This window comes from Alligator mississippiensis, chromosome 2, assembly GCF_030867095.1.
Source record: "Alligator mississippiensis isolate rAllMis1 chromosome 2, rAllMis1, whole genome shotgun sequence".
Taxonomy (NCBI): domain Eukaryota; kingdom Metazoa; phylum Chordata; order Crocodylia; family Alligatoridae; genus Alligator; species Alligator mississippiensis.
Window position 1 is genome coordinate 263,295,410 of NC_081825.1, and position 27,540 is coordinate 263,322,949.

Here is a 27,540-nt window from a genome sequence, read left to right on the forward strand (position 1 = left end):
TGAGAAGGAACAGTACAAAAGTTGGCACAGACTGGCTACAACTGTATTTACTTTTTATAACTTAATTTGTAAATCATATTTAACCTGTGTGTTTTAATCTAGGTGTTAAACCAATTCTAACAGCAGCCCATGCATCTACAAAAAAGCAGACGGAAGTAAGTGTACAGCTCCTCAGTCATTAGTATATGGACTTCTGCCTACAGCAAAATTTAAGAAATTCTGGCTTGACAATGAGTGTATTTATCCTTGCTTTACCTGCAAATACTCATCTTTGGCACTGATGTTCTCTTCGCCGATACTGCTATTTTGAAGAAAGAAATGGGGATTAAGTTGCTTCCACTTCATGTATGTGATACAAGAGGTGTGGTGATCTGAGTGGCGCTCACTCTCCCTACATAAGCTTCCTGAAGTGCCTCATATCTTCCTGAGAATTAAAAATAATTGTTGCCATCATAAGGCAAGTTCCTGGACCAAGTCTTATCTTTTCTGAGGTTCCTGCCATCTACAATCAAGATGTTCAGGGAAAGCTTAGTGCTGCAGCCTCAGAAGCACCAAACACCTTCTATGAGGTCTTGACAAATAGCTGGCCTTTTGAGGCTCGACATAGTTAATCTTTAACAGTGGTTTTCAACTTGTGATCCATAGACCTGTGGGGGTCCGCAGACTATGTCCAAGGAGTCCACGTAAGATGACTATAAATCAATAAAAAGCATGTTAATACTCACACTTAAAATTCAAATGGGTCCACACCTCCATTTCAAATTTTTTTTAAGGGTCCACAAATGAAAAAAGGTTGAAAACCACTGATCTTTTACATCTCAAAGTAGTCAGTCACACATTTACATGGCTAATACACTAGGGGAAGTCACAGTTGGCCACAGCTTGATAAGTTTTTATCTGCATCAGAAGAATGAGTCTCCTTTCCTAGAGGGTCTATTTCTGTGGATTTCTTTACCCATGGTATGGATTCTGGTATACCAGATTACTTGGATTGTGTGAGCAGGTATAATACCTAAAAACCCTAGGAATGGGGTTAGTGTTCAGACTCCTGATTTGTATGGTTTGTTCTCTTAGAAGTCACTGAGATCAAGGTGCTGGATCTGTTACACAAATTCTTAACTGATTCAAGGGTATCTTTCTTAAAAGTCATAGCCAAGTGTCCCCAAGAGACTTGGACTACAAGGGAGCTCTCAAAGTCCTGAAATGTGCTAAAACCATTCAACTCTAAAGGAAGCAGATGGAACAATTGCTTCATCCAAAAATGAAGACAAGACATCAGAAGGAACAGGCTCATCTCTCATGAGGTTCTGGTCAGACAGAACCTCTGTAACAGCTTCTCTGATTCCTCATGAAGTTTGTTCCTTCATCTGTAGAAAAACTGAGCTAGAAACTGCTAAGGGTTCCATCCCGATCAATAATGCAATAACTGCATCCTATATAAATAAAGGCATGCACTACTACAATGGCACAAACTCAATACCCCTCAGAAGCTAAAAGATCTAGAAGAGGAGGAACTCCTCCTCCCTTTCTTTCAGGAATCAGTCTGGAAGAACAACAGTAAAATCTAGAAGGCATTCTACTGTTGTAGAAAGGTGAGGGCACAGGAGTAAAATTTCACTGAATGATGCAGACCTTAGGCATAAGAACAAACTCTGAATAATCTAGATTTCATTGCAGGGTAAGCAAGCAGAGCTACAGATGGCAAGATCACAATGAAACCCTCATAACTGGTATGTCACCACCAGTACCAGAAGAATTTTGAATCAGCACAAATTGGAAAAGCATCCAAGAGGAGACTCCAACTTAAAAAGCTATCACTATACCTACAGGAACTGTGAAAACAAAATTGGCATTCCAAGGGAGTGTTTGTATTAAAACAGGCAATACTGACCTTGACAATAACCAAGTCTTCAACTGGGAAGCAAGTCTTTTTATTGACATGCAGTTCCAGTACTGAGGTATTATTGGTGTCAGGAATTGACAGGGCAGTGCAAAAACTGAGCAGCAGGTTCCTAATCAAAGAAATATTAGTCTGACTTTGATACTGCCAAACTAGCTCATTCTGATACAGAAGACTAGAAGTCTCTTTACACTACAACAAGGATGGAGATGGATGTCAGGTAGCCCCAAAATCTTTGCCTACCTCAGGTAGAAGTCTGACCCAAGCAAAATGAGAGGGTAAATGCAACATTTTACAGAAGCATGAGGCCTCTGAGGCATAAGACCTTCTAACTTTGAATAGTGTCTTTGGTACCAGGAGCACTTAGAAACTAGATTCAGAACAGCATGGCAATTCCTCAGGAAAACCTTCAGATTGGCCCACTCCTCAGACTTCTCCAAAGAAATCCAAGAATATCACATGCTTTTGTACACAAATTTAGAGCAAGAAAGCTTTTTGCCCTTTGTTGAGATTCCCCTAAACAAAGCTGTGTTGCTTTCATAATTCCCTAGCAGGACAGTTTAAAACAGATGCCCAGCCATCATCTCAGAACCAAGGAGAGTTGGAACGTAGGTCAGGTTTCAGGTGTTTGCACAAACACCTCAAATACAACTAAAAGCCAATAATAAAAACCAAAAGAAGAAAGGTAACATTACAAGAACCAAGTCTAAGATGCAATGGAGAAACAAATGAATGCTGTGTAGTGCCACGTTATTGTCACACAAGTAAAAGAAAAAAAAGAAATGAAGTGACTACTCCAAGACAGACTGCTGATGTAATGATTCTGGGCTTGCTTACACTGAAACAGTAGTCTAATCTTCACAAGAATTAAACATTAACACATTTCTTCATTCAAGCTAGAACAGACATCACACTGGGTGGCTCAGCTTCTAGTAGCAAACTAGATGGGCAGGAAGTCCAAGAACTTCAGCATCTCCTACTAAGTAAACAAGGAAAGGACAGTTCTGTAATTATGTAAAATTAAGTCAACCCCAGTAGCAAGAGCTTAAGAATTAATACTGCTCCTCACCTATAAGGAAAAGATTCATACTGCTCCTCACCTATAAGGCACAAGTTTATTAGATGAAAGAATAGAAAAGGACAGGAAATCCTCTCCCAGACAAGCATGATCTCAAATGTGCGCATCCAAGAATGGCCAAATAAGAAGCAATATGCTAGAACACTATCCTGAAATCAAGAGATCCACTATCCCAGATCTGACTAGAAGTTTGCAACACGTTTCCCTTTTCCAGCACTGGATTTGCCTGCCCAGGAAACTGCTGGACAGAGAATTTGACTGACAAAAAGATCATTATGTTGAGCCTCCAGAACTGGAATGTTCCTGTGTGGGCAGAACCAAGACTTCAATGGTATATAATCACTAAACAAGTAACTCAAAAGATCTTCAGGTCAGTAGGATCCTAGGTAAGCAGATCTCTTCTTGACAACCCTGATTAGCAGTCCTCTTTCACTGGCCAATGAATGTGTATACTATCTCTGATTAGGGATACCTCTTAAGCCTACATCTGAAGCTAGCACCTTAACTTCTGACTACAGAAGTAGATCCTTTACTCTCGGCCACAGTTGTATTTTTTAAGTTCTGGATCTAAGATTTGGATCCATGCTTTGAGGATCCAGACCCATCAGAAGCTACGTCCAGTTGCCAGAGCTACTTAGGCTAGATCTCTTATGACGCCTAGAAAGATTCGGAAATCTTGAAAGTGACCAGCCTGAAGAGTCTCCCTGTCACACAATGTATACGAGATAGCCACATCTTCATGAGAGACACTTCAACCAATGCTGAGTTTATTTGCTGCCAGACAGTCACCAGTGGAGGGTAAGAGGCAGTCCAAGAATCTTTTAGATCTAGACCAGGCTTGTCCAACATGTGGCCCACCAAGCCATTTTCTGTGGCCCGAGGTCCCTCGCTCGGGACAGGTGGGTGGAGGAGGGGAGGGGAGGGGAGCTGCTCACCCCCGCGGGGCCGGGCTTGTGTGACCTCCCATGTCACATGAGCCGGGTCCCAACACCACCCCGAAGGCTGCACCTGATGGGATGAGCTGAGGACAGCACCCACTTTTAGTTGTCTCCAGCTCAGCCCCTTGCCCCCAGCATCCTGCCCGCCTCCCAGGACCCGCCAGGCTCAGCAGCCATGGGGCGGGAACAGGGCGCAGCGCCTAGCATAGGTAGTTGACAGGGCAGCCCTGGGGAGGCCTTGGCAGGCAGGGTCCTGGTGACCTCTGAGGGGTGAGGCAGTGGGAGCCGGTGCCCACCAGGCCCTGCGCTCGCAGCGCTGAGGCCACCGGGGCTGTGCACGCAGGTGGCCAGGCACCATGGTGAGCAGGGCCATGTGTGCGGGCAAGTGAGGGGCTGCGGTGCAGCAGCCACCTTGCTCCGGCCCCCCTTGGGCAGCACCGGCTTGTGGGGCTGCACTGCTCAGGGGTGGCCCGGGGGGATTGTCACTCCCTGCGGCTGGGCCGGGCACTGCTCTCCTGCCACCGCAGCTGCCTGCACCCTCCCGGGAGCCAGCTGCCTTCACTGCAGGGAAGCACAGAGGAGCAGAGCAGCCCGTGTTCCCCCGAGGCCTTCCCCCGCCAGGAGCTGCCCTGGGCAGACCAGGCCTGAGACCCTGCCAGGCTGGGAACTGGCTTCGTTCCTGCAGTTCCGCTGTCTCCGGTTTCACGCATTGGCTGGGCCCCAGCCGTGCCTGCCCAAGCACTGCCAAGACTTTGGGCAGCAGTGTTGCTGGTGTGGGCAAGGCCTGGGGAAGCAGTAGCACAGGTGGCCCCTTGGCCTGCGTGAGAGCACCAGCTACACTGGTTTGGTCACATATTTTAACATGGCTGTCAAATATCTTCTGGGGCTGCCTTCAAATGGTGGTCATAGCAGGCAGAAGGGGGGCCCCAGCTGTTGGGATGGCTGGTCCAGGACATCATTTGCTGTAGTTTGTCACTAGCTGAGCACAGGTGGGAGTTTATGTCAGCTTTGCCTTATTTCAGGCTTGTCCAACATGCAGCCTGTGGGGTGATAAAATATGAATATGGTTCACCAGCCCACTAGGTAATAAGAAGTTCATGATCCAGCCCCACATTCAAAAAGGTTGGACACCCCTGATCTAGACCAAACCAGTACTCAGGCATCTCTTTGCTTTCAGGTAAACTATACCACTTACACAAAAAATCTGCCCCAAAAGAGCATAAGAAAGGTGAGTCAAGTACCAAGAACAAAGCAAGACACAAGCTTTCTATACTCTCAACAGACAGAAGGTGCTAAGGGAATGGTAGTGCCTACTTGAACACTTTCAAAGCTATCCAGAATAGGAGGGGAACATGGCTCCAAAAAATGCTCCTCTCTAGAATAAACCAAAATGCCTGCATCTCCAGCTTTCAGAACCAAGAATAGGAATGTGTCAAACATTCCAACACAGAAGAGCAATATTCAACCCTACCTGTAAAACATAACATTTTCTAGATTCAGCTACACAGTTACTAGGAAGATTAGCTCCAGGCATAAAAGGTCAGCTGCTGAAGTACTACTCCACATTAGACAGGATCAGTCTTCCTTCAGAATTCCCCATAGCTTAAGTGTCCTAGAACAAGTTAATTGTCTTAAGAGGACACGTTTCATGAGAACACTTATCAGGGAAACATCAGTTGGATATATTTTAAAGGAAACAAAAAAGATCACAGAATTCTTCCAGGAAATCAGAACACAATCTGTCTCACTTCCTCCTTTTGTGAGCCCCCCGCCCACACCACACATATACAGGTCTGTGAATATTGGGTTTGTCTAGAGTGTCACCAATCCCTCCTGTTGCACCCAAACCCTACCCTGCACACTATGAAACAAACAGCTAAGCAAGATTTAAAACAGAAAAGGTTTGACACGCATACATTTTGAGTTTCACTAGTAGGCTCTCACACTCTTAGAAGGCTTCTGCAACCAAACACTGCCCTGCAGAGCAATGTTTAATCTTCCATAATAGGGGCATCAAAACTCACCTGGCCCAACATGCTAGATGAGTGTCATGGGGCCAGTTCATGGGCCAGATCAGGCTCATGGACCCCCTCCTCTCCCTTCCTCCAGCATACTGGATATGGCACCTGCACCAACCGATCTGGAACCTATGCTGCATGCAGCACAGGTCCTGGAGTGGCTGGAATGGGTATTGTGTGTGGTGCAGTCCACTCAGATGGCATGTTAGTGCAGATCCCAGGCCAGCCAGAGTTGGAGCCATAGATGGCAAATTCTGGACTGGCTGGAGCACGTGAAATGTGCAACACAAGTCCTGGAGCTGCCAGGGAGGGTACTGTATGACGCAGAGGTGCACCGATGTATCGGTGCCATATTGGATCAGCACCAAACAGAAAATTAACATTATCAGCTATTAGCTTTTTTTGGCCAGCGTAGCCAATCATGCCACTGATGAAGGTAGTACACCTTCTGACTGAGGCCCCCCAGATACCACATGCATGCAGGCAATGGCACGCATGCACGTGGCCAGGAATGCAGCCAGGCAGTATGGAGAGCAGCACCCTGCAGGTAAGTCTGTGGAGGGGCAGGGGTGTGGGGAAGAGACAGACTGAGGGTCCCCCTGGTGAGGGAGGGAGTGGGGCAGGAGACACTGCCCACACAGACCAGTGAATGGGATCCAGGGCAGGGAGCAGGATGGAACTGCAAGAGGCTTGTCCAGTGGTGGGGAGGGGTTGGCTCATCACCACTATGCACGCACCCCCAAGAAAAGCATTGGGGGGGTGCATATCTCCTTCCCAGATTTGTGCATGGGGTGAATGTGGGCTGCCTGCTGTGGTCTCGGGGCTCTCTGCTCTGCTGCCTTTGCCCTGGGGGCTCCACATTGGCTACATGTCCCCTGATCCCCCAGTAGCGGTGGGGGAGGTAACTTGTGCTCCTGCTGCTGAGTAGGCAGGGTACACACAGCAACACAGGGCTCCTGGGGCAAAGGCAGCAGAGTGCAGAGCCCCAAGCCTACAGCATGCAGCCTGCATCCACCCTCACCCCGCTCAGCTCCACTCCAGTTAAAAGCATTCCAGCACTTAAAAAATGGTGGCAGTGCTTGAATTAGAGCTCATTTGAATACCTTTAGTTCAAGCGCTCCTACCACCATTTGTAAGCACCAGGATGCTGATCCCCTGGATGAGCGGTCTGAAGCTCCATCCCGCTGCTCCCCATACCTGCCCCAGGTCCCATTCACTGTGCTGGCTGGGCACTGCCCCCAGCCTCAGCGCCACTCCCTCCCTCACCATGGAGGCCTCAATCTGCCCGCTCCCTCCCCCTCCACCAACTTACTTACAGGGAGCTGCTCTCCACACTGCCCAGCTGCATTCCTGTAAATCGGTTATCAGATCGGTATCAGCCAATATGGCTGGTTAATAATCGGCTATCTGTATCACCCAAGGAAATCTTTATCAGTGCCTAGTGTCTTGGCACAGTGGCTTGTGTCTAAGAGCAGATGCTGTGTGGCACAGTCTGGCTGGGGTAGCACTGTGTAGCATGGTACTTGCTCCAGCCAGTATAAGATCCATACTACATGTTCCCATGCTGTGGACCATGTGGGTCTGCTCAAACCCAAGGGCAGCAACAGGGGCTAGAGGGCAGGGCTTCAAGAGTCTGATTTGGCCCATGGCCCACATTTGACACCCCCGTACTATTTAAAGAAAAAAAAACAAACAAACTTTTCATCCTTCCCTCCACTTAAAAGGTCCCCACAGTGAGGGAGTGAGTGGGGCAGGGGCTGGGGCCCCTAGCAGCTCATCTGGGGAGTGCAGGGTGGGGATGTGGGCAGCTCCCACTGCTGCATGCATTCCCAAGGGAGGCACGTGCCTCCAGGATTTGTGCATGGAGGCAAGGGTGGGCTGCTGCTGTGGGCTGGGGCCAGGGGTGGTGCCAGGCTCTTCCTGGCAAGCGGGAAGCAGGGGGCTGGGCTGGGGATGAGCTCAGGGTTGGTGGTGGTGCTGGGAGGGAGGTTGGGGGGGGTGCTACAGAGAATTTTGGGGTGGCTGTAGCCCACCCTGTAGCCCCCCTCCCACCACCAATGCAACCCATCCCAAGAGCAGTCCTGGTCCAGCCCCCCCGCCAGGAAGAGCCCAGCGCTGCCCCCAGCAGCAGCCCACCCTCATCCTGCACACAGATCAGGGACCACAGGTCCCCCAAGGTTTCCCCGAGGGTGTGCGCAGCAGCAGGAGCCACCCCTACCCCCGGACGAGATGTTCAGGGCTCCGTCTCACGCCCCACCCTGGCTGGGCAGTACCTGCCCCAGCCCCTGCTCCACTCTCTCCCTCACTGCAGGGGCCTCAATATGCCAGACGCTGCTCTCCAAGCTGCATATTAGCAATCGGATCAGTATTGACCAACAGGGCTCATTAATAATCAGCCATCGATACTGGCCCAAAAAAACTTTATTGGTACACCCCTGTTAATCGACTTTCCAGATACCTGACCTTGTGTTCCAATACAAGGAGTTAGAGAGGTGACTAGAACTCCATGCATGAGACTTGGATTTCATCCTCACCACCATTTTTAAAAAGTTGTTTTCTGTTTAATTTCTTACAGCACATGTTCTTGCCCTTGTGACCAACTCGCATTGCTTTAAAAAGTAGCCCTAATTTCTCTGTAAAGATGTCAAATCTATCTTACAGGTGGGAAGAAGGGAGCACCAAGTATCTACAAACTATGACTCTACCCAAAGCCCATGAAGAGCAGTGCCTCCACCTTTCACATAGTCCCAAAGGGCAATGTTTCAGAAGTTTTAGAATCATAGAAAATTACGGTTGGAAAGGACTTCAGGAGGTCACCTAGTCTAATCCCCTGCTCAAAGCAGAACCATCCTCACTAGATCATTCTAGGCAGGGCTTTGTTGAGCCAGCCCTTCAAAACCTCCAAGGATAGAGAGTCCACAACCTCTCTGGGTAACCTGTTCCAATGCTTTTAACCCTCCTGGCGAGCAAGTTTTTTCTAATATCTAACCTAAATTTCCCTTGCTGCAATTTGAGACCATTGTTCCTTGTTCTGTTGTCTGCCACCACTGAGAATAGTCTAGCTCCATCCTCTTTGGAATCCCCCTTTGGAAAGTTGAAGGCTTCTATTAAAATCCCCCACCAGTCTTTTCTGCAGACTAAATAAGCCCAGTTCCTTCAGCTTCTCCTCAGAAGTCATGTGCCCCAGCCCCCTAACCTTTTTCACTGCCCTCTGCTGGACTCTTTCCAGCTTGTCCACATCCTTTTGGGGGGTGAGGGGGGGGGTCAGGGGTCAGAAGTAAAACTGGACACAGTACTCCAGATGTGGCCTCCCCAGTGCTGAATAGAAGGGAAGAATCACTTCCCTTGCCCCGCTGGCAACTCACCTACTAATGCAGCCCAGCATGCCGTTAGCCTTCTTGGCAACAATGACATACTGTTGACTCATGTCCAGCTTACTATCCACTGTAACCACAAGTCTGGGATGTCTGCTTGACAAAACCAATCCATTTCATTGCTAAAGAAAAGTTGTTTTAATCTTCTCCTCCTTTCTTCAAAGAAACAGGCAGTATTCATGTACTGGTGTCAGATGCTAAGCAGAGGAATCTTAAGCCACTGCATAGAATAAAGGAGCTTGCAGCTGTCTCCATCTTAACGGAAATAAGAGACATGGGGACCAGAAGTCCCTACACAGCATCTTTATCAGAACAGCTTGGGATGAATATGGTTGGAAGGATGTGGGCCACACCTCTGCATTGAGGATTTTGAGCTGCCTTAATGCTACATTTGCACCTTCATTTTTGCCACTCTTCTAACCTTTGCTTGAAGTAAAAAACAAGACAAAAGAACAAGCCTAAACCCAACACTAAGCTCTTTATTTAGAGCCTGTTTTTGGATGAAAACTTCCTTCAGGGGTTTGATGGTTGTATCCATGCTTCCTTCATTCACCACACACAAAAACAGATAGAAGCCCAGTTGACAAAACTATACTGCCTGAGGATCTAGCTCAGGCTGTATTTGAGCAGCGTAGGCATTCAGCAGGATTCTGACGTTTATTCAGAAAGTCAGGCCTGGGGATGAACAGAGGGAGTAAGTTTGCTTGAAAAGCAGAGTAAATTTAAAGCAAAACAGCTACCTTGATTAACACCCTGCATGAGCACTTCTTAATTGGCTTAAATAGACTTCAGCAACTCTACACAAGAAAGCTACCGAGAAATTTCAGAGAAACCTTGACTAACTGGAAGACAGGGCCAAAAGAAATCTCATGAGGTTCAACAAGTTCAAAGTCCTGCACTTAGGATGGAACAATCCCACGTATTGCCCACAAGCTGAGGGCCAACTGGCTAGGCAGCAACTCTACAGAAAAAGACCTGGAGGTTACAGTGGACAGTAAGCTAAATATTAGCCAACAGTGTGCCCTTGTTGCAAAGAAGGCTAAAAGCATACTGGGTTGCATGGATAAAAGCACTGCCAGCAGATCAAGGAAAGCTATTCTTCCCCTGTATTTGGCACTGGTGAGGCCACATCTGGAGTCCCGTGTTCAGTTTTGCACTACCCACTACAAAATGGATGTAGACAAGTTGGAAAGAATCCAGTGAAGGACAATGAAAATGGTTAAGGGGATGGGGCACATATTTATGAAGAGAGGCTGAGAGAACAGGGCTTATTTAGTCTGGAGAAGACGACTGGTGGGGGCAATTTAGTAGCAGCCTTCAACTTCCCAAAGCAGTATGGAGTATGAAAGGGAATGGAGCTAGGATTGGTTCCCAGTGGTAGCAGATGACAGAACAAGGAGTAATGGTCTCAAGTTGCAGCAAGGGAAGTTTAGGTTAGATATTAGGAAAAACTCTTACTAAGAGGGTATTAAAGCACTAGAATATGTTATCCCGAGAGGTTGTGGAATCTCCACCCTTGGAGGTTTTTAAGATTCAGCTAGACAAAGTCTTGGCTGGGATGATTCAGTTGGGGCTGGTCCTGTTTTGAGCAGGGGGTTGGACTAGATGTCCTCCTGAGGTCCCTTCCAACCCTCATTTTCTATTAAATAAAACTAGGGTGTGAATTTACAGTACTCCCACTATTTAATAGTGAAGGCACTCAGCATACATTAAGAAGTAAATTCTCTCACTCTTACCACTCTTACTCTAAAAGAGAAATCCTAATCTACCTCTAGATCCTTCCCATGCCTAGCAGAGAAATTACACATCCAGCCTTGGAGCAGGATCTAAATTCATCCAAAGAGGCCCAGAGCTATTCTACACCTTCAACAGGAAGCACAGTAGGCCCTAGAGCAGAGGTCGCCAAACTGCAGCTCAGGAGCCACATGCAGCTTGCCGGCACTGTATCTGCGGCTTGCCGAAGATTGGCTGAAGCTCCGCCCACTTCTCCCAGGACTGCTGGCTCAGGCGCCACTTTCCCCGGAGCTCAGGCACTGAGCTGCCACAACACTTACCCTGGCCACCCCCGCCCTAGGAGATCAATCCTAATCCATCCTGCATAGATGAAGTTTGCATCTGAGAAGATGAGAACTTTGGCAATCTAACAGCAACTTCATCTCCTTTCAGTGGGAAACTTAAGAGGCTTTTGAACCCATGTCTCACTTCCCAGCAGAGTGCCCTAACCACCAGGCCATTGGTGTACAGGATCAAGAGAACCATGTTCCATCACTCCTGTTGAAGTTGGTCCACTGGACATTCAAGAGATAAAAGTCATGGGGTCAGGAGAACATGGAAGGAGTGCACAACTGTGACCCACTACAAGGCTAAAAAGGGATGGAGATGTGGTTTCTGGTACCAAATGTTAGAGGTACAGATGGAAGCAGAGTTAACATCTCATTGCAATTAATCCAGAATTTGCAGTGCTAGTTTTTTAAGCTGCCTTCAGATACAAGCAACCAACTCTGTACTGGATCACACTTTCTAAAATACTTTGCATAAAAACAAAAGAAGTCAAGTTGAAGCTGTGATTCTACACACAGGCATGAAGTCATGCTGATGACATTCCACTGTAAGCCAGCTGTGCCCCAGTCCCGTCAGCCCAGCTGTGACAATGTCCAATAGTTACCTTCTGTTCTTCTCTTTCTGTTGCATGGTGACACTTTTCAATTTTCCACTGCCTCAGGAAGTCCCGTAGATACCCAAAAAGTGTGAGAACACCATAGCCTACGTAGGTCAGCACAGCAACCAGCATTGGTGTTTCCTCAAAAGCTTCATTGAAGGGTCTTTTATATAATCCTCCATTGTGGGCAATATGATGAATCTAGGACAGAAAGTCAAAAGAGGCCTTTTAGAAGGAAGAATGCATTCAGAAACAGATGCTGTGTACAACTCAGAACATGATGGGTTATGGGTCACCCATATAATTGGGGCAAAATTTTACTCAGTCAAAAAGAATCAGCTATTTTCACTTCACGCATTCCTGACACTACCACTGCCAGCTACTAGGAATGCTTGCCCGAACTTGTATCCATGGCTTCATTTTCTCTTTACCTTGTCAGCCTGTCCAAGAATCAGTCACCAAGTTTTCTGAAGCTCAGAATGTCACTCTGACATTTTATACAAGTTTGATTGTATACATATATATAATCTAACTGAAACTCTGAAGTTATATAGAATTGCTGCCAACAAAAAGGGAACTGTTAGCTTGATAACCAGTGAACTGAACCCTGTACCTACATAGAGAGCAGCACCAAAGCAACCTTCCCAGGTACTTTGTCCTGCAAGCACAGCTCACCCTGACAGAGTGAAACTAGAACAGATTTCTCTTCTGGGTAAAAGAAAAAACAACAGATAGAAAGGAATTATGGCTCATACCTATACTCCAAACAATTTGATGAAACTTGTAGGTGCTATTAGTGAAGTGCCTGACTTACACTATTGTGAAGGCATTTTCACAAACAAGCCTTTAACCCTAGAACTTGACCTGCCACCCAGCAGTAACTTAGGAAAGATGAAAAGTTAGACCCATACTCTGAAGTCTGAAGCTTAACCAGTGGCAATGGTTCTCTCTGTCAGAGATTTAAAACTGATTTTTTTAATAAGTGTTGCATTGCAGCAGGTTATAAAAAACTTCTTCACTGTTAGAATAGTGAGGCAGTGGAAGAGACTAGTTAGGGAACTTGTGGACTCTCCATCACTGGACATGTTCAAGAACAGGCTGAACAGCCAGTGGCAGGGGGATGATCTAGCTGCAACTACACCTATATTCTACTGTGGGCATTTCCCACGCTTCTGGGCTTTGATCATAGCAGAGAAGGGGGGTTGGAGGCAATGTGTGTCAGGGTATTTTCAAGCCATCCCAGAGGCACTGGCTGTTGGCTATAGCTAAGGCTGGGGACTTCAACTGGGGTGTGCCAATTCTCCTGCAAAGAGCAAAGCCAGAGGTTCCTGGCTAGAAGATCTTGCCCCTACACTCAAGTCAAACCAATCACCATATTTGGGGTCAGGGATAGGGGTGTAAACATAGTTTTAAAATGTATTTGTTTGAACTCCTCTAATTATATCATTTAAATTATTAACTGATGCGGCCTTGCCCATCCACTCCATCCCCGCTGTCATGGTGGTGCTCTGCCATGCTGCCACCTCCTGTCTTAACACCCTTGGAGCGCTCTAATTGGTTGTTTCAGTAAGAGCGTTATGGACAGACAGATAGGCGGACTAAGTCCTTTATTATATTAGAATACACACACACACACACACACACACCCTTATCTATCTATATAGTGGTGTTTCATTTTAATCATGGAAAAATATGGGTCTTGGTTTACTTTTTTTATATCCAAAAATTGGGGATTTTTTTTTTTGATCAGAGAAAGCCAGAATGCCTGCTGATGAGTCATTAGGTTGTTGACAGTTTTCCTCAAGCTATGGATGCTAGTCCCCCTTGCCCTTCCCCCTCCTTCTCACCCCCACACCTACTTGTCCCTCTGCCCTGCGATTCCTGCTGGGGCACCATGTGGCTTCCCTTCCCCTCTTCCCTACCAGACTACCCTTACCCCAAGCTAAAAAATAACCAGTAAGCTAACCAGTTATCACTGCACTTACCAGTTAAACGATTAATTGTTTAACCGATTTCACATCCCTAGTCAGGAATTTTACCCCATGGTCAGATTGGTATGGATGGCACCGGTTTTTGCCTTCCTTTGCACCAGGGGTCATGGCCCTCTACCAGGATCTCTTTAGACTATATTGTAAACACTTTATAGAAGCAGGGCATTGGCTGCCCAGGCTCCCCTACTTTACTTGTGGCAGGTTAGGGTGTTAGGTTTGTGTTGGGTCAAGGTTGACACAAGTTTTATGTAGACTTTAAATTATGGTTTGCTTGGGATGATTTGGATAGGGATGATCCAGCCTCAGTCAGGGGTTGGACTAGATCAGTGGTTCTCAATCTTTTTTGTACCAGAACCCATTCGTAAACATAGATGGTCAGTCCCAACCCAATAAATAGTTAAAGTAGAAAATAGCCCCCTGGCCCTGCCAGTGCCCCTCACTCCTGACTTGCTCCCCCACCCCCAAGCCCCCCAGTGTGTGGGGAAGGGGGCCCCCAAGCAGCCTCATGCAGGCTGGAACTTTGCCAGCCTGCAAGGGAAGTCACAGCTTCCAACATTTTTCTCCTTTAAACAAGAATCGATTTTTACAGTTTGTTGATCCATTTTTTTTAATTTGTCCACAACCCTTTCATATATTCTTGTGACCCACTTTTGGGTTGCAATCCATGGGTTGAGAAACACTGAACTAGACCTCTGGACATCCCTTCTAGCCCTACTTCTCTGACTCTACTACTGTAGCCTTTTGTAAAAAATTCTATTTCATATGACAACCATTATACTAGAAACAAGACCTGGAGATGTTACACAGCATTGGCCAAACGTCCAGAACTCAGATGCACCACTTAAGAATGCTGTGGATGATCATCCACTTTTGGGCTGATTCAAGGCTAACACTTGGAAGTTGCTAACATGATGTGTAAAAGCAATATTGTAGAAGGCAAACAAAACTCTTATTTTGTTTTTAACACTGGGATATGCAAATTTGATAAGATTAGAAAGGGACCCTATGAAAAAAAGTTTCTACAACAACTTTAACAATGTTACCTAAAACTGCCTTGTAAGCAAGTCTGTGGCAGAGTTTAGAAACAAGCCTGTTTGTTTTCTTATGAATGCTTTGCCTCTTTACACAATCAACCTCCAGTAAAAGCTGATACATTTTCAACTCAGCCAGCTGCACAAGCAGCAAATCTTTCTCCAGAGCCCAGAAAAGAAGAGGGGTGTGCAGCTGAATGCAATCACCTTTAGTGTTGTCGGAAGCAATATGGGGCACTGGGCCCAGCCCCTTGTAGGATTTTTTTCACATGAAGAATAAGTATATCCTTGTCCTTGCACAGCATGAATGCCTAGTTAGATGTAAGGCACCAGGCTTTAACCTAGATCAGGGGTTAGGTTAACCCTTGGCATGCATGCCAAGCATGGCACACAAGGCCATTTTGCTTGGCAGGCCACAGCCAGCCCCAGCTCCGGGTAGCTGCTGCCAGCGACAGAGCCTGGGCTTCTCCCACCAGGGCTTGCAGCATCCCAGCTGCCTGCTGGGAGTAGCCCTGGATCCTGGCTGGCAGCAGCTCCCCAGAGCCAGGGCCAACTGCAGCCGGGAGGCTCCAATCAGGTATGCTGAGCTCCAGCATCAGCTCTGCACCAGCGCGTGCAGGCATGCCTCTGAGCGGGTGGGCCCCCCACCCCGAGGCAGCTCAGTCCTGGTCTCTCCCCTGTTCCCGGCACAGAGGTGAAAGCAGGGCTCCGGAGCCCAGTGCAGCTGTTTGTAGCCAGCCCAGGCTCTGGGCAGCTGCAGCAAGCAGCGGGCATGCTGCAAACAGCTGCACCAGGCTCCACAGCTCCGACATCAGCTCCGTGCCAGCAGTGACTGAACAGGCACCTCAGGATAGGCTGCACTGCCCTGCTGCCCACCCCAAGGTGCCTGTGCAGTCGCCGCCGGCATGGAGCTGATGCCAGAGCTGTGGGGCCCAGTGCTGCTGTTTGCAGCCTGCCTGCTGCTTGCTGCAGCTGCCCAGAGCCTGGGCTGGCTACAAACAGCTGCGCTTGGCTCCGGAGCCCTGCTATCACCTCTGTGCCGGGAACAGGGGAGAGACCAGGACTGCACCGCCTCAGGCCCCCCCCCACGCCAGTGCAGAGCTGATGCCGGAGCCCAGAGCCGGCACAGCTGTTTGGAGCCTCCCGGCTCTGGGGCGCTGCTGCCAGCCAGGAGCCCAGGCTGGGAAGCAGGGGCAGTAGGGCTGGGGGGCACCAGGGCTGGGGGTTAAGGGCTTTGAGTGGGGGGCAAGGGACACAAGCAGGGCATCCTGCCACATACCCCTTGCCCTCATTTTGTTTTTCTGCCATTCTGGAACTCCAGCACCTTCCGAGGTTGGCATTGTGGTGTTTTTTGGCACTCCGGCCTAAAAAATGTTGCCTACCCCTGACTAAGACTGATGAATTGGCTTGGGAGGCCAAGACCAAGATGTTAAACTGAGTGCAATATGGAGGTTTCTCCAGAATCAGTGTGGTTAAAACACCAGCCATGTGCTCCCATTGCCATGCGTTGCTGAACCAGTGGGTTGTTGTGTTTTGTTCCATATGAAATGGGTAGGTTATTGATCCAGTCTTATTTGCAAACAGAAGGAAACAAGCAACAGGGTATTGGCAAAGGAGGCCAGTAGCCAGGGGTATTTGTAGCCAAAACATTATACAGAAGTCAGAGGTGGCAAATGAGTTATACGTGGGTTTTATGACCAAAACCTGCAAAACTATTCAACTTTGTACTCATTTTATAGCACAGCTGGGCTTAACCCTCCCTACTTTAAGGGCAGTTCCTCTGCCACAATGACAATAGTAGATAAAAAAAAACCCCAAAAACATATAGTTACAATATACTACTGCCCAATACAAATGATGCCACAGCTTTCAGCATTAGAGAGATTGTTACACTCCTTTTGCTGGAAGGAAAGGGAATCAACGGAAAATGGCAGATTCTATTTAAATGCCCTCACAGGATCAGTTATGCTGGAACAGTCCTTCGCTAGACTCATGTTAAAATTTATTAGCATTTTGCTGCCACATACCACACATACTGCAGAGACCTAGCTAGGAGTCTTGCACTTTTCTCATTAGCTACATGATAGGCAGCATTTCCACACTTCAAATAATTTATCTTAGACAGATATCCTGGCATGCAGACATGAGGGTAGCAAATTTGAGAGGGGGCACATTGGCTCTACAAGGCAACTGCACTTGTTAATAATGTCAAGCAAGCTACAACCCTCCACCCCAACCCCTTATTTGGTGGCAATTCTCATTAATTTACCCCTAAAGGCAACTACTTCTGTATTTTGCATTGCTACATCCATCATCTCTAACCCTAACCCCAGGGTCAAGGCTTCAAAATGGAGAAGTATTTCATGGCAAAGTCAATATACTGTTTGCCCCCCAAACCAGAGTAAATTATAATCATGATTTATATCAGCAGGAACAAAACAAAAATTGCTTTAAATAACTGACATTAATCTTACTTTGCATTTTTAGTTTAGGTTATTTTTCCTACTAAATGGTTCATACTCATTGGTTGACAAACCAAACATTTTGATCTGTAACTAAATACAGCATTTGTTAATTGTGGTGTCCCCTTTTACCAAGGAGAAGGGAACTCCATTTCCACACACCCACCCACCTTAACACACTTACTCAGATTAAGGGAAATTTCTATTATGTTAGAAAATAATGAATGATACATTTCTTTCTGTCCAGATGCAAAGAAATTTCAACTCAGGTGCACACAATCCAGCATTTTAAGAGTTAATTATACCTAGCCTGTGCACTAAATACATAAAAAGGCATTAAAAAAGTTTTGCATTTAAAACTGATTAAACAAAGCATGCACTACCTGCAATGAATAAACTGTCTCTGAAAATCTGGCTCAAAGTGACTGCTAAAATGGTATTTAGCACTTAAAAATTGCAGGTAGTTACATTAGAGATTACTCGTCTGCACCTGAGAGCATGGTTGTATAGATGCCTAAACAGCCATGAAAGTCTGGTTGCTGCATCCTTCAAATCAGGTCTGTTCAACTTCTAAGCTGCAAGGGGACACAGCAGCAGGGGCCATGGCAGATAAGCCACAAGCAACAAGGTTGCATGCATACACAGGCACCACTCCCTCCCACTTGGTTTTTATTTCTAGACTGGAAGAGGAAATCAAGCTTTCCTTTCCCCTGTGCCCACTCCCAGGCAGTTTCTCAATTTTGCGCAAACTAGTCCAAATGAATACATCATTTAACAATTTGGACCGAAAATTTAACCAGCTGTGGGGATCTAGACAGCTTGCATTAGAAGAAACTGACCCTGGAGTTGGTTATTCCCTTGCTGAATTCCATTTTATGGGAACACTTTGAAGAAAGGGGGAAAACAAAAAGGGGGTCCTTTGCAAGTTCTAAACCTCTCTCTAATCAGAACCTAAGCCACAGGTGCTCAACCTCCAGCCCACAAAGCCATGGATGGTATCTGGCCTGCAGAGCTTGCCACAGATCAGGAAATTTGACAGTGTGGAAGCAGTGGCAAGTAATACTGCCACCCCTCCTCTGCTGTCAAATTCTCCAATCTCACTAGGCTGGATGTAGGCCAGGCCATGCCTCCTTTTCCCTCCTCTACGTAGCCCAGCTGGCAGCAGGCCACACTCCTTCCCCTTCCCACATGCAGCCAGATCAGCACTGGGCCGTGTGCCTCTCTTTCCCCCACCAGCCAAACCAGGGCCGGGCCACACTCCCTCCCCAACACAATGGATCAGGGCCAAATTACTCCCCGACCCCCTCCATCCCACATGACTGGATGGGGCTCTGCCTCACCACCCTGAGTGCTGGATTGGGCCCTCCAGCTATCTGACTTGCAGATGGACTGAGCACAGTCCATCCAGCCCAAGGGGGAAAAAGGCTGTGCACCACTTAGGCCAAAACTCCCTCTGCATGCTGTCTGGGCCATATTCCCAACTGCTGATTTTAATGCACCCTAATTCCTGCTCCTCTCTCTCAATCTCTGGTTACTCCTGCTTCTCTCCTGCACACAGGCACATATGGCTCCAAACTGCTTTATCCCCTGTAGTTGTTATAATAACTTTCAAGGAAACCCAGTAAACTAGGGGACTCAGCCTTGTCATGGGTCTCTGTTTTGGATGATAATGAAACAGTTTCAAATACTCAATTCCATAAAGGAACTTAATGGCTTCTTACAACTATATTCAATGAAGGGCTGCAATTAAGCCCATCTGCTCCAAAGAGATTTCACAACATTCTCTTTGCACTTGTTAGAAAAACTGAAGCTGAAAGTAAAACCTTTTCTGTTCAACACAAGACTACAGCAGCAATTTCAATTTATGAGTAGTAAGCAGCATGCTCTACCCCTTTAAAACACTGAATTATGAACATGTCCCTTTACTGTATGATACAAAAAGTTTGAAGTGGAGAAGGCCCTTTAAAGGCCAAACACTTAAGTCCTTACATGGACAAACTCCATAGGAAATCAATGAGATGTAACATAAAATGAGAGCTTTGAGGTTTAGTTCTTCGAATTAAAAAAAAATCACAAGTTTTCTAACAGCTCTGTGTGTGGGTTTGGTTGTGTTTGTTTTTTTAACTTTATGGTTACTAGAAGAATTCAACTGTGTATTCAAAGCCTACTTTACACAGCTGTGGATTGGGAAAAATTTAAAATAATTTGTTTTTAATTACTGTCCCTTGCATTCCACCCTTGTCCCAAATAAAGAATCTGATTCAAATGGCTGCTGCTGTTAATTTGGTAATAAGAAAACAACTTCCACAGTCATCATTACTCTGTTCTCATAAGAATGCCTCTCCCAAGAAAACACTTCTCAGCAATCTGATTTTAAGAGAACTCTATGGAGAACCAAAGTCAGCATTCTAATGGTACCCCTGATCCCTGACAAATCTTGATTAAGAAATGAAACTACTTCCCTCAAAAACAAAAAAGGAGACTCAGAATTGTTTTTTAAAATGCAGCCATCTTAACATTCAGGAACACTTATCCTACTTCATTGCAACAGTTATAAAAATGATGACCAGGTCACAAGTCCTTGCCACCCACCTTTATTAGCTACAGGCTGTGGATCTGGCTCTGGTGCAATGCGAGTTGGCAATGGCCGGGGGCTTCCCTGAGCTGGCAACAGCTTCCAGACAGTTGGAAGCTGTGCCCACATCCCCTTCATTTCTCCCAGCCCCCCACTCTGATCGCAATGTGGGCACAGTTACCAACTGCATCTACATCTTCCACTGAGGCTAGGCAATTTCCACCTGCATCTGCACTGCCCCTGCTCCTCCCCACCCCCTCGCCCACCTGAGGCAAGGGCAGGTATGCCGACCACTGGGTATGTCCCCCCAACTAGGGATTTGAACAGTTAAAATCGTTTAACCAATAAGCCCAGTTATAACTAGTTATAGCTTACTGGTTATCATTTAACATGGAGCAGGGCAGAGTCTGACAAGGAAGGGAAAAGGCTCAGTGCCCCAGCAGGAACTGGAAGGTGGCAGGGCAGGCAGGAAGGAGGGAAGAGTGACCTATAGCTAGGCTCCACGGACCCTAGAGCAGCCACTACCAAGAGCAGCCCAGGCTCTAGGCAGGCCTCTGCCTCCTACCAAGGGGACTGGGCTGCTCACAGCAGGGAGGCTAACAGCAGCTGTACCAGGATCCACACAGCCTATTAGGTACTAGCCCCCCTCCTCTTCCTCCCTACTCTACTGTCCACAAGGAAAACAGCTCTGGGATCTACTGGGATGCTCTGTGCTTTCTACTGCTGCAGCTGTCAGCCCCGCCTGCATGTGTCCCCCAGCCAGATCAGCAGCTGCAGGGCTCAGCAGGGCAAGGTACAGGTAAAGGGGCATAGAGAGGCTCCCTGAGGTCTGAGGCTCAATCCCAGACTGTCTCACCCACCTGAACCTGGGCCCAGAGAGGGCCTGCCCACCAGCCTGGCTTGTTGCAAGATGTGCCCCTGGGGAGCCACTGAGTCTCTGCCACATCTGAGGAGACTGCAAGAGTCCCAGTGTGCCAGACCAGGAAGTGGAGCCCTGCAGGCAGAGCCAGAGCAGTACCACATGGGCCAGGCTAGGAGTTGCCATACCAAGTAATTGTTTACATGTTGTAATAGCAACAGGTTAAATGGATAGTTTTTAAAATCAGTATTTACATCCCTGTTCCCCACCCAGCAGGCCCCTCCCCTTCTGGTCCAGCTTTGGTCCCTCTAGCCTGGACCCAACCCAGACAGGAGCTGCTGCCACATCACCCTGGCCAGTTCAGGCTGGAGTCTAACCACAGCTCCTGTTGCTGACTTCCCTGGAGAAGCAGAACTACAACAAAAGGGGAAGGGGCAGGAGAGGGCAACAGATAATCACAAGCAAAGAGACAGCGGGTCATGTAATAGAGGTCAGGGCAGACAGCAGGGAAGGAGCAAGGGGAGGGGGTCTAGCCTTTCACTCACTGCTTTCCCTGCCACAGCAGTGGGGGTAACAAATTTAAGGTAACCTTCCACTAATTAAATTCTATACATGAAAAATTAAGCTTGCTATAATTTCCCATGTATACAGTCTAATTATTGGGGATAGAGTCACCTTAAATTCAAAGTGGCCTTGGATTTAGACAAACACAGTACTCCCTCATCACTGGAAAACATTTAACAGTTATTTACCTTACACTGATATTTTCCTATCTTAAGTCAACCATTTCCTTAATTTGAATTTTCTGGAAAAAGCTTAGTGAGTGACAAAGTATTTCAGTGATTTAAACCTCTTTTATACTTAATCCTTTCCCTATAACTGTGCTTGGCACTTAAGACCAGAAGCAGCAATTAACAAATTCTTAAAATAAATAAATAAATAAATAAATAAAAACCACTTCCTATAGTACCTGGGTTTCAAATCTGTTCTGACTGAATCCAACTTTGCTTAAAACTTACAAGATCAGCCTTATACATATTGCTACGAACACAACAAGGATCACCATTTTAAGTGGAAAAGCTCTTGCAGCTTTTCCAGTTTTACTAAACAACTTCTGGTTCACAAGAATAATCTCCCTTCAGTAGAGACACTATTGAGTTCCAGTAAGTTACCATGGAAGCTTGTAAACACATCTTGAACTATTACAATGTACTGTTATCACCTACCCATTTTAAATCAACAGCAGGATAACTTTTTAATGTATTGCCACACTAGCAACAGCTTTTTCTTTTACTGTTTAGAGCAGGGATGGGCAAAATGCAGCCTACCACCAGGCTATTCTATCTGGCTTGCCAGGTCCCTAAAAAAATTTAGAAAATTAATATTCATCTTCCCCAGGCTGGCTGTCATGTAGCCCTCAATGGCTTGCCAAAACTCAGTAAGCAGCCTTTGCCTGAAATAATTGCCCACCCCTGATTTAGAGAAACAAGTGCAGCAGCAATTAAGCTGCATGGGAAAAATGTGCGCCAGTTCAGAATATTTTGCAAACAGAAAAACAATTTCCTATGCAGCCTCCAGGCCTGAGAATGTCTGTCTCAATTCCTTATGCCAAACTATCTCCCTACTCCTCCAAACCCACTTTTAACAATCTAATACTAACCCACACTCCTATACCAGGTGGGCCTGCAGCAAGAACCAACAACAGCAGCATACATAGCTTCTGAAGATAACCTCTCACCTGTATTTCATATAGCCTTTCCTCATTTCCCTTGACTGCAATCATTTCTTCCTGTGTTCACCAAATTACTTCATGCTGAATTCCTGGGGGAAAGTCAGGTTCTTATCTTATCTTCTCCACTACACTCTGGCACTATATTGAAATAGTAACTATAGCACTAACCTACAAGGAGCATGAAGAGGATCAGACCCTCTCCATCTGCATTCATTCTCCCTTAACTGTAATGCAGTTTGGCGGGGGAGGGAATCATGCCATTCATTTTTCTTCCACCTTTCATAATACTTTAATTGATCCCTACTGCAATACCTATCATTTAACTGATTTTAAGAAGCACATTTTTCTAGCGAGTTAACCACAAACACAGAGTTAAGATCTAGGAGAAGATTTACTGTTGTCATGGTTGCGCAGAAATGCAAATACAGGATTTGGCAGGGAGCAGAAGAGAAGCTGTCTAGATGAAATGCCAGACAAGACTGGAGAGGCTTTTCCATCTCCCAAGACCTTAGTTTTACATTATTACTTCCCTACCAACTGCCAAAGCCTCTACTTGGGCTCAGGACAGTGAGAGGAGGTCACAGCTTCAGTAAGCAGCACTGGCATTCACTGTTGCCAGAGGAGAACAGGCAGGGAGAAAGTCTCCCCGCAACTAATTTAAGATTAATACTTCCCTGTCCCTTCCTCACCTTCAGATCACACGGCAGTAACAAGAATAGCGGAGTCCACATTGCACTCCTTTACAGAGCAAAGTTTCCACTGAAGAGAACTGGAAGGGCAGTCTGAGCTCATTTGTGTAGGAACAGGAACTGCCTCTCACTGAACATGGAGAATAGTCTTCACACTAATAAACCTACCAGTTTCACTTACTGATTTTATTACCTGATTCTCCCCCACACACACTTATTTACCTTCCAAATAACATGGATTGGCTTGTCTATACTATGACACTGTGCAGGGAAGGAAGAGCAGTTAAGGAGAGCCCTGCCTCTATTAGATCCTGCAGGGACCACTGGCGAATATGCTCAGTTTTTTTTAGGTCTCTCAACTGCACTCTTTCCTACTTCTTGCCTTCCCCTGGCCTAATTTAAAAATATGATCAAGATGCAAAGACCAACATTTCCAAGTACAGGGGTCCAAAGTCAAACACCTTAACCTGTATTCAGACACTGAGTCAGTGGCATCAAACATGTGACAGACACACCAGTAGTCTAGCAGGCTACCAGAAGTTGGAAGTATGTCCTGATAACAGAATTTGGGTCCCTGCACCCTGATGAATGAGGCCCTGAACATACTGCTGCCAAATACAGCCCCACTGCACTTAACGCTGGCCTGGGAGGAACCCCACTGGTCCAAATCTGGCCTGGAGCAAGTTTAACACCAATGCTTTAAGTGATCTTGTTCAGGGGTGTTTGTCACCCACAGCTGCCACTGAAATCAAACAAGTTCTAAGTGCTTTACATCTCAGAAGACTTAGATCCCTTGAGATATCCACATAGCCTTATTCTCAAAGGTCTTCCAAGTCTAATGGGGGGGGGGAAGAAGAGAGAAAAATAATAGAGCCATTCTTCTGTTCTAAAACAACTCAGAAAGACAACAGCAGGTCCAAATGTTTGTGACACCCTGGATTCCTATTTAAAATCTCTGGGTTTATCTTGTGAATCATACATAGGTATTTGCACACTTAATGCTGCAAGTGTTGCATGGTATCTTTAAAAGGATCCAATGGCACCCTGGTTGAGAATCACGGCCGTAGCCATTCTGCCTCTGCATACCATTTGACATCTTTAGTGCTTAACTTCAAATATTTCAGTTTGAATATTAGACACTTGACCAACAAAGTTAGTAAGAAAAAGATGGGAACAGAATGCAAGACCTCCAACTCCAAACTTGTGTGAAAAGATAACCACACCATAAAACTAAAACTTTTTGGTATCCATCCCTTCTTTCTCTATCAACACTGTCATATTTGCACTTTTGGCCAAGAACCTTCATCTTTCACTCCACTTATAAGCAGTGGTAACAAACACCAGTCAAACAGACTAGCAATTCAAATTCAGAAGTTACTCCCCACATTGTAGCTAACGTAGAAACAGTTTCTTGGTAAGTCGGAAGGCATTTTTAAACATAATAACAGCCTAATAGGTGATATTTCTCTGTACATCACATCTATCGCTGGCTAAATAGATGCCAAAAATATCATTGCACTAAGCTGCATGCAGTACAGGAACAAAAAGGTGCACCCCTTTTCTGTTCTTTCATGGCAGGAGATGGATTGGTTTTAAGACTTTATTTAAAAACATGGACACATTCATTGCCTGTGAAGTTCTCAGAAAGATTAAAGGGCATACCTTGATCATGTCAGCACCCTCACACCTAAGCTCAATGTGACCCTTTGGCAAGGATTTTATGAGCCCTGTTGGTCACATGCCCCATTATCTGGGGTTTTTGATGGCAGACCTAGATTATGACTGAACTGCATCGTTCTTGTGAAATATAGTAATAGTAGAAGATAAATAGTAAGTTGATCCCAGTCTATCAAGCACTTTAATTTTCCAAGTAAGATCAGAATTCTGCTCCAACATCAAGAGGAATCTCAAAGCATGTGTATCTATTTGCATCATCAGTTGTTAGTGAAGCACAATACCAAAGACTGTATTTAACTCAGCCTTCTCCATAAAGTTTTGGCCAAGTAGAGCAAATAGATTAACCTGAAGGTAGAGCATAAAGCATGGTAGCATTTTGTGCAACTTCTTTACCACTATATCAAAAAAAAATCTTCATCTATACCAGGGGTATCAGAGCCATGACCAAAGGCCATATATGTCCTGCAGAGCCATTTCAGCCTGCTTCCTGGGCTTTTGGAGAGGCTGAGGCAAGCAGGCACAGGGCCCACTGCTGAATTCCTGGCTACAGACCCCCTATCAGGAAGGCATGGCCTTACAATCCAGATCCAGTGCAGAGCTCTGTGAGCGTTTGGTACTCCTGACCTATGCCTAGCATCTTTAAATGCAAAGCTTCATTCTTTAAGTTACAAATTATAGGGGAAAAATTGTTGGGTTGCAGCTGAACCTGAATCATTATTTCAAACAGGTCTCAGCTTTGCAAAATGCCATCAAGTACACCCACCCACTTCTAACAGGTAAAACATCAGAGATTTTTCTTCCCATTGCAGTAAAACATGGGCAGAAAGACTGTGCTTGAGTCAGCAAGTTTTAAATGACAATTTTGCAAAGCTGAAATAACCAGTGGGATTTTGTTCTGTTTTTAGTACAGAGCACCACTGAATAACAAGTATTCCAGTTAGAATTCTTCAGCTTAATTATTTCATTCCAAAGTGTGCCTTTAGGAAAATGGCATACTAAAAGTTTTTACTGATTATATATACCAAGAAGCTTACCATTTTCCCCTCCTTCAGCATAATATCCACTTAAAGAAAATCAAGTAAAGGGAACTTCATGCCTTTCACAAACCCCAAGCCAAGCAAACCATAGAAGGGAACACAAGGCTGTATTGTTTAGCATCCTATGATTCTTTCTGCATGTCTTGATAGCAACAGAAGTCTGGAGTCACCCTTACATAATGAAGCCGATGCAATTCTGATATTGTAAAATAAAGATTCCTTCTGGAATAAAACAATTTGGAAAAGTACATCCAATACATTTTACTTCCTCTGGCACTGTTAACTGCCAGGAATACCCTGAACAGCAGTTCTGAACAACACTTGCCTAAATTAAAGGGATACATTTCTCCCAACTCTACCTCATTAACTTCAGGCCACAAAAACCCCTCCCAAAAGCATTACCCAAGTGTCCCAAAATACAGACTGTGCCATCCCCTTTAAAACACCCTCAAAAATGAACTACTGAATAGGACAAGCAAGCATACGCACGCACACATTTTTAAAATCATACAACATTCTTTATACTGCTGCAGCACAGTGAGGCCTCCTTATGCTAGGTACCATACACGTCAAATCAAAACTTCATAAGCTAAAACAAACAAAACCCATAAAGAAAGCACAGAAGGGAAGCTGGGGAAGAAAGGGACACCCAGCTCCTAATTCAGGCCTGAGGGGCTGTGAGTTGCTAGGCTGGCAACTCTAGATGGGCAAAGTGCCTGCCATTACCATGATCATTTCTCACATCACCTCCACACCTTTCCCCAAAACTTCCCCATTTAATTAGTCTTATATAAACTTATTTTTGTAGACACGCTAGCAAAGTGTTCGGTCATGCTTTATCCTTGAATGTAGAGATGTAGTCCCACAAGTCACAGTGCTAAAGCAAAGATTCTCAACCAGGATGCCAGGGCACTGCAAGGTCCCACTAGGTCCTTTCAATGGTACCATGAAGTGTGGGGAGATATGCAGGTAAGCTAAGCAGATAAGCCAAGTTCAGGCTTGTCCCTGCCTGGATGATGCCCTGCACTTATTGCCCAGGCCCTGTATAAGGAGGCAAGAACTGAAATATGAATAATTAGTTTTTGAAGTTGGATGCCATTCAATTCACAAGAGTTCTGGAGGGGTACCTGGAATCCAATAAGGCTGAGAACCACTGTGGCTAAGGCATCACAAAGCAGAAACAATTATTTTCAGCTATCGTTTTCTCTAGCTTCCCTTACTTTTCCTTTCTACCGAAAGCAAAAGGCCCATAAGTTCCTAATTCATTTCTCAGTCCATTTCACCAATTTGCACTTTAAATCAGCAACTTCACTTAGCTGATGCTGACAAATCCTTTGCTTTCTGTTCCAAAATCACTACATGACTGCTGATCACTGTTAAGCAATTCCTACATTCTCCCCCAGCTACAGCTGCATTCGGAGGAAAGATGACAGTTGCCAGGTACATAATTAAATCTCATCCCTTAACAAGAAAAGACACTCCACGTATTCCCACACTAAAGTAATGACAGTCCTTCCTCC

At 45.9% G+C, this 27,540-nt stretch overlaps 1 protein-coding gene across 2 annotated transcripts in view; it reads right to left on the bottom strand.

Annotated features, from left to right (window-relative positions):
* Window positions 1–27,540, bottom strand: part of SPTLC2 (serine palmitoyltransferase long chain base subunit 2) — a 152,574-nt gene that overhangs the window by 123,897 nt on the left and 1,137 nt on the right. For both annotated transcript variants that reach the window (XM_019478896.2, XM_014608284.3), the window contains exon 2: window positions 11,974–12,168. In XM_019478896.2, coding sequence (XP_019334441.1) covers window positions 11,974–12,168 — 195 coding nt within the window. The remainder of the gene's footprint in view (window positions 1–11,973; window positions 12,169–27,540) is intronic.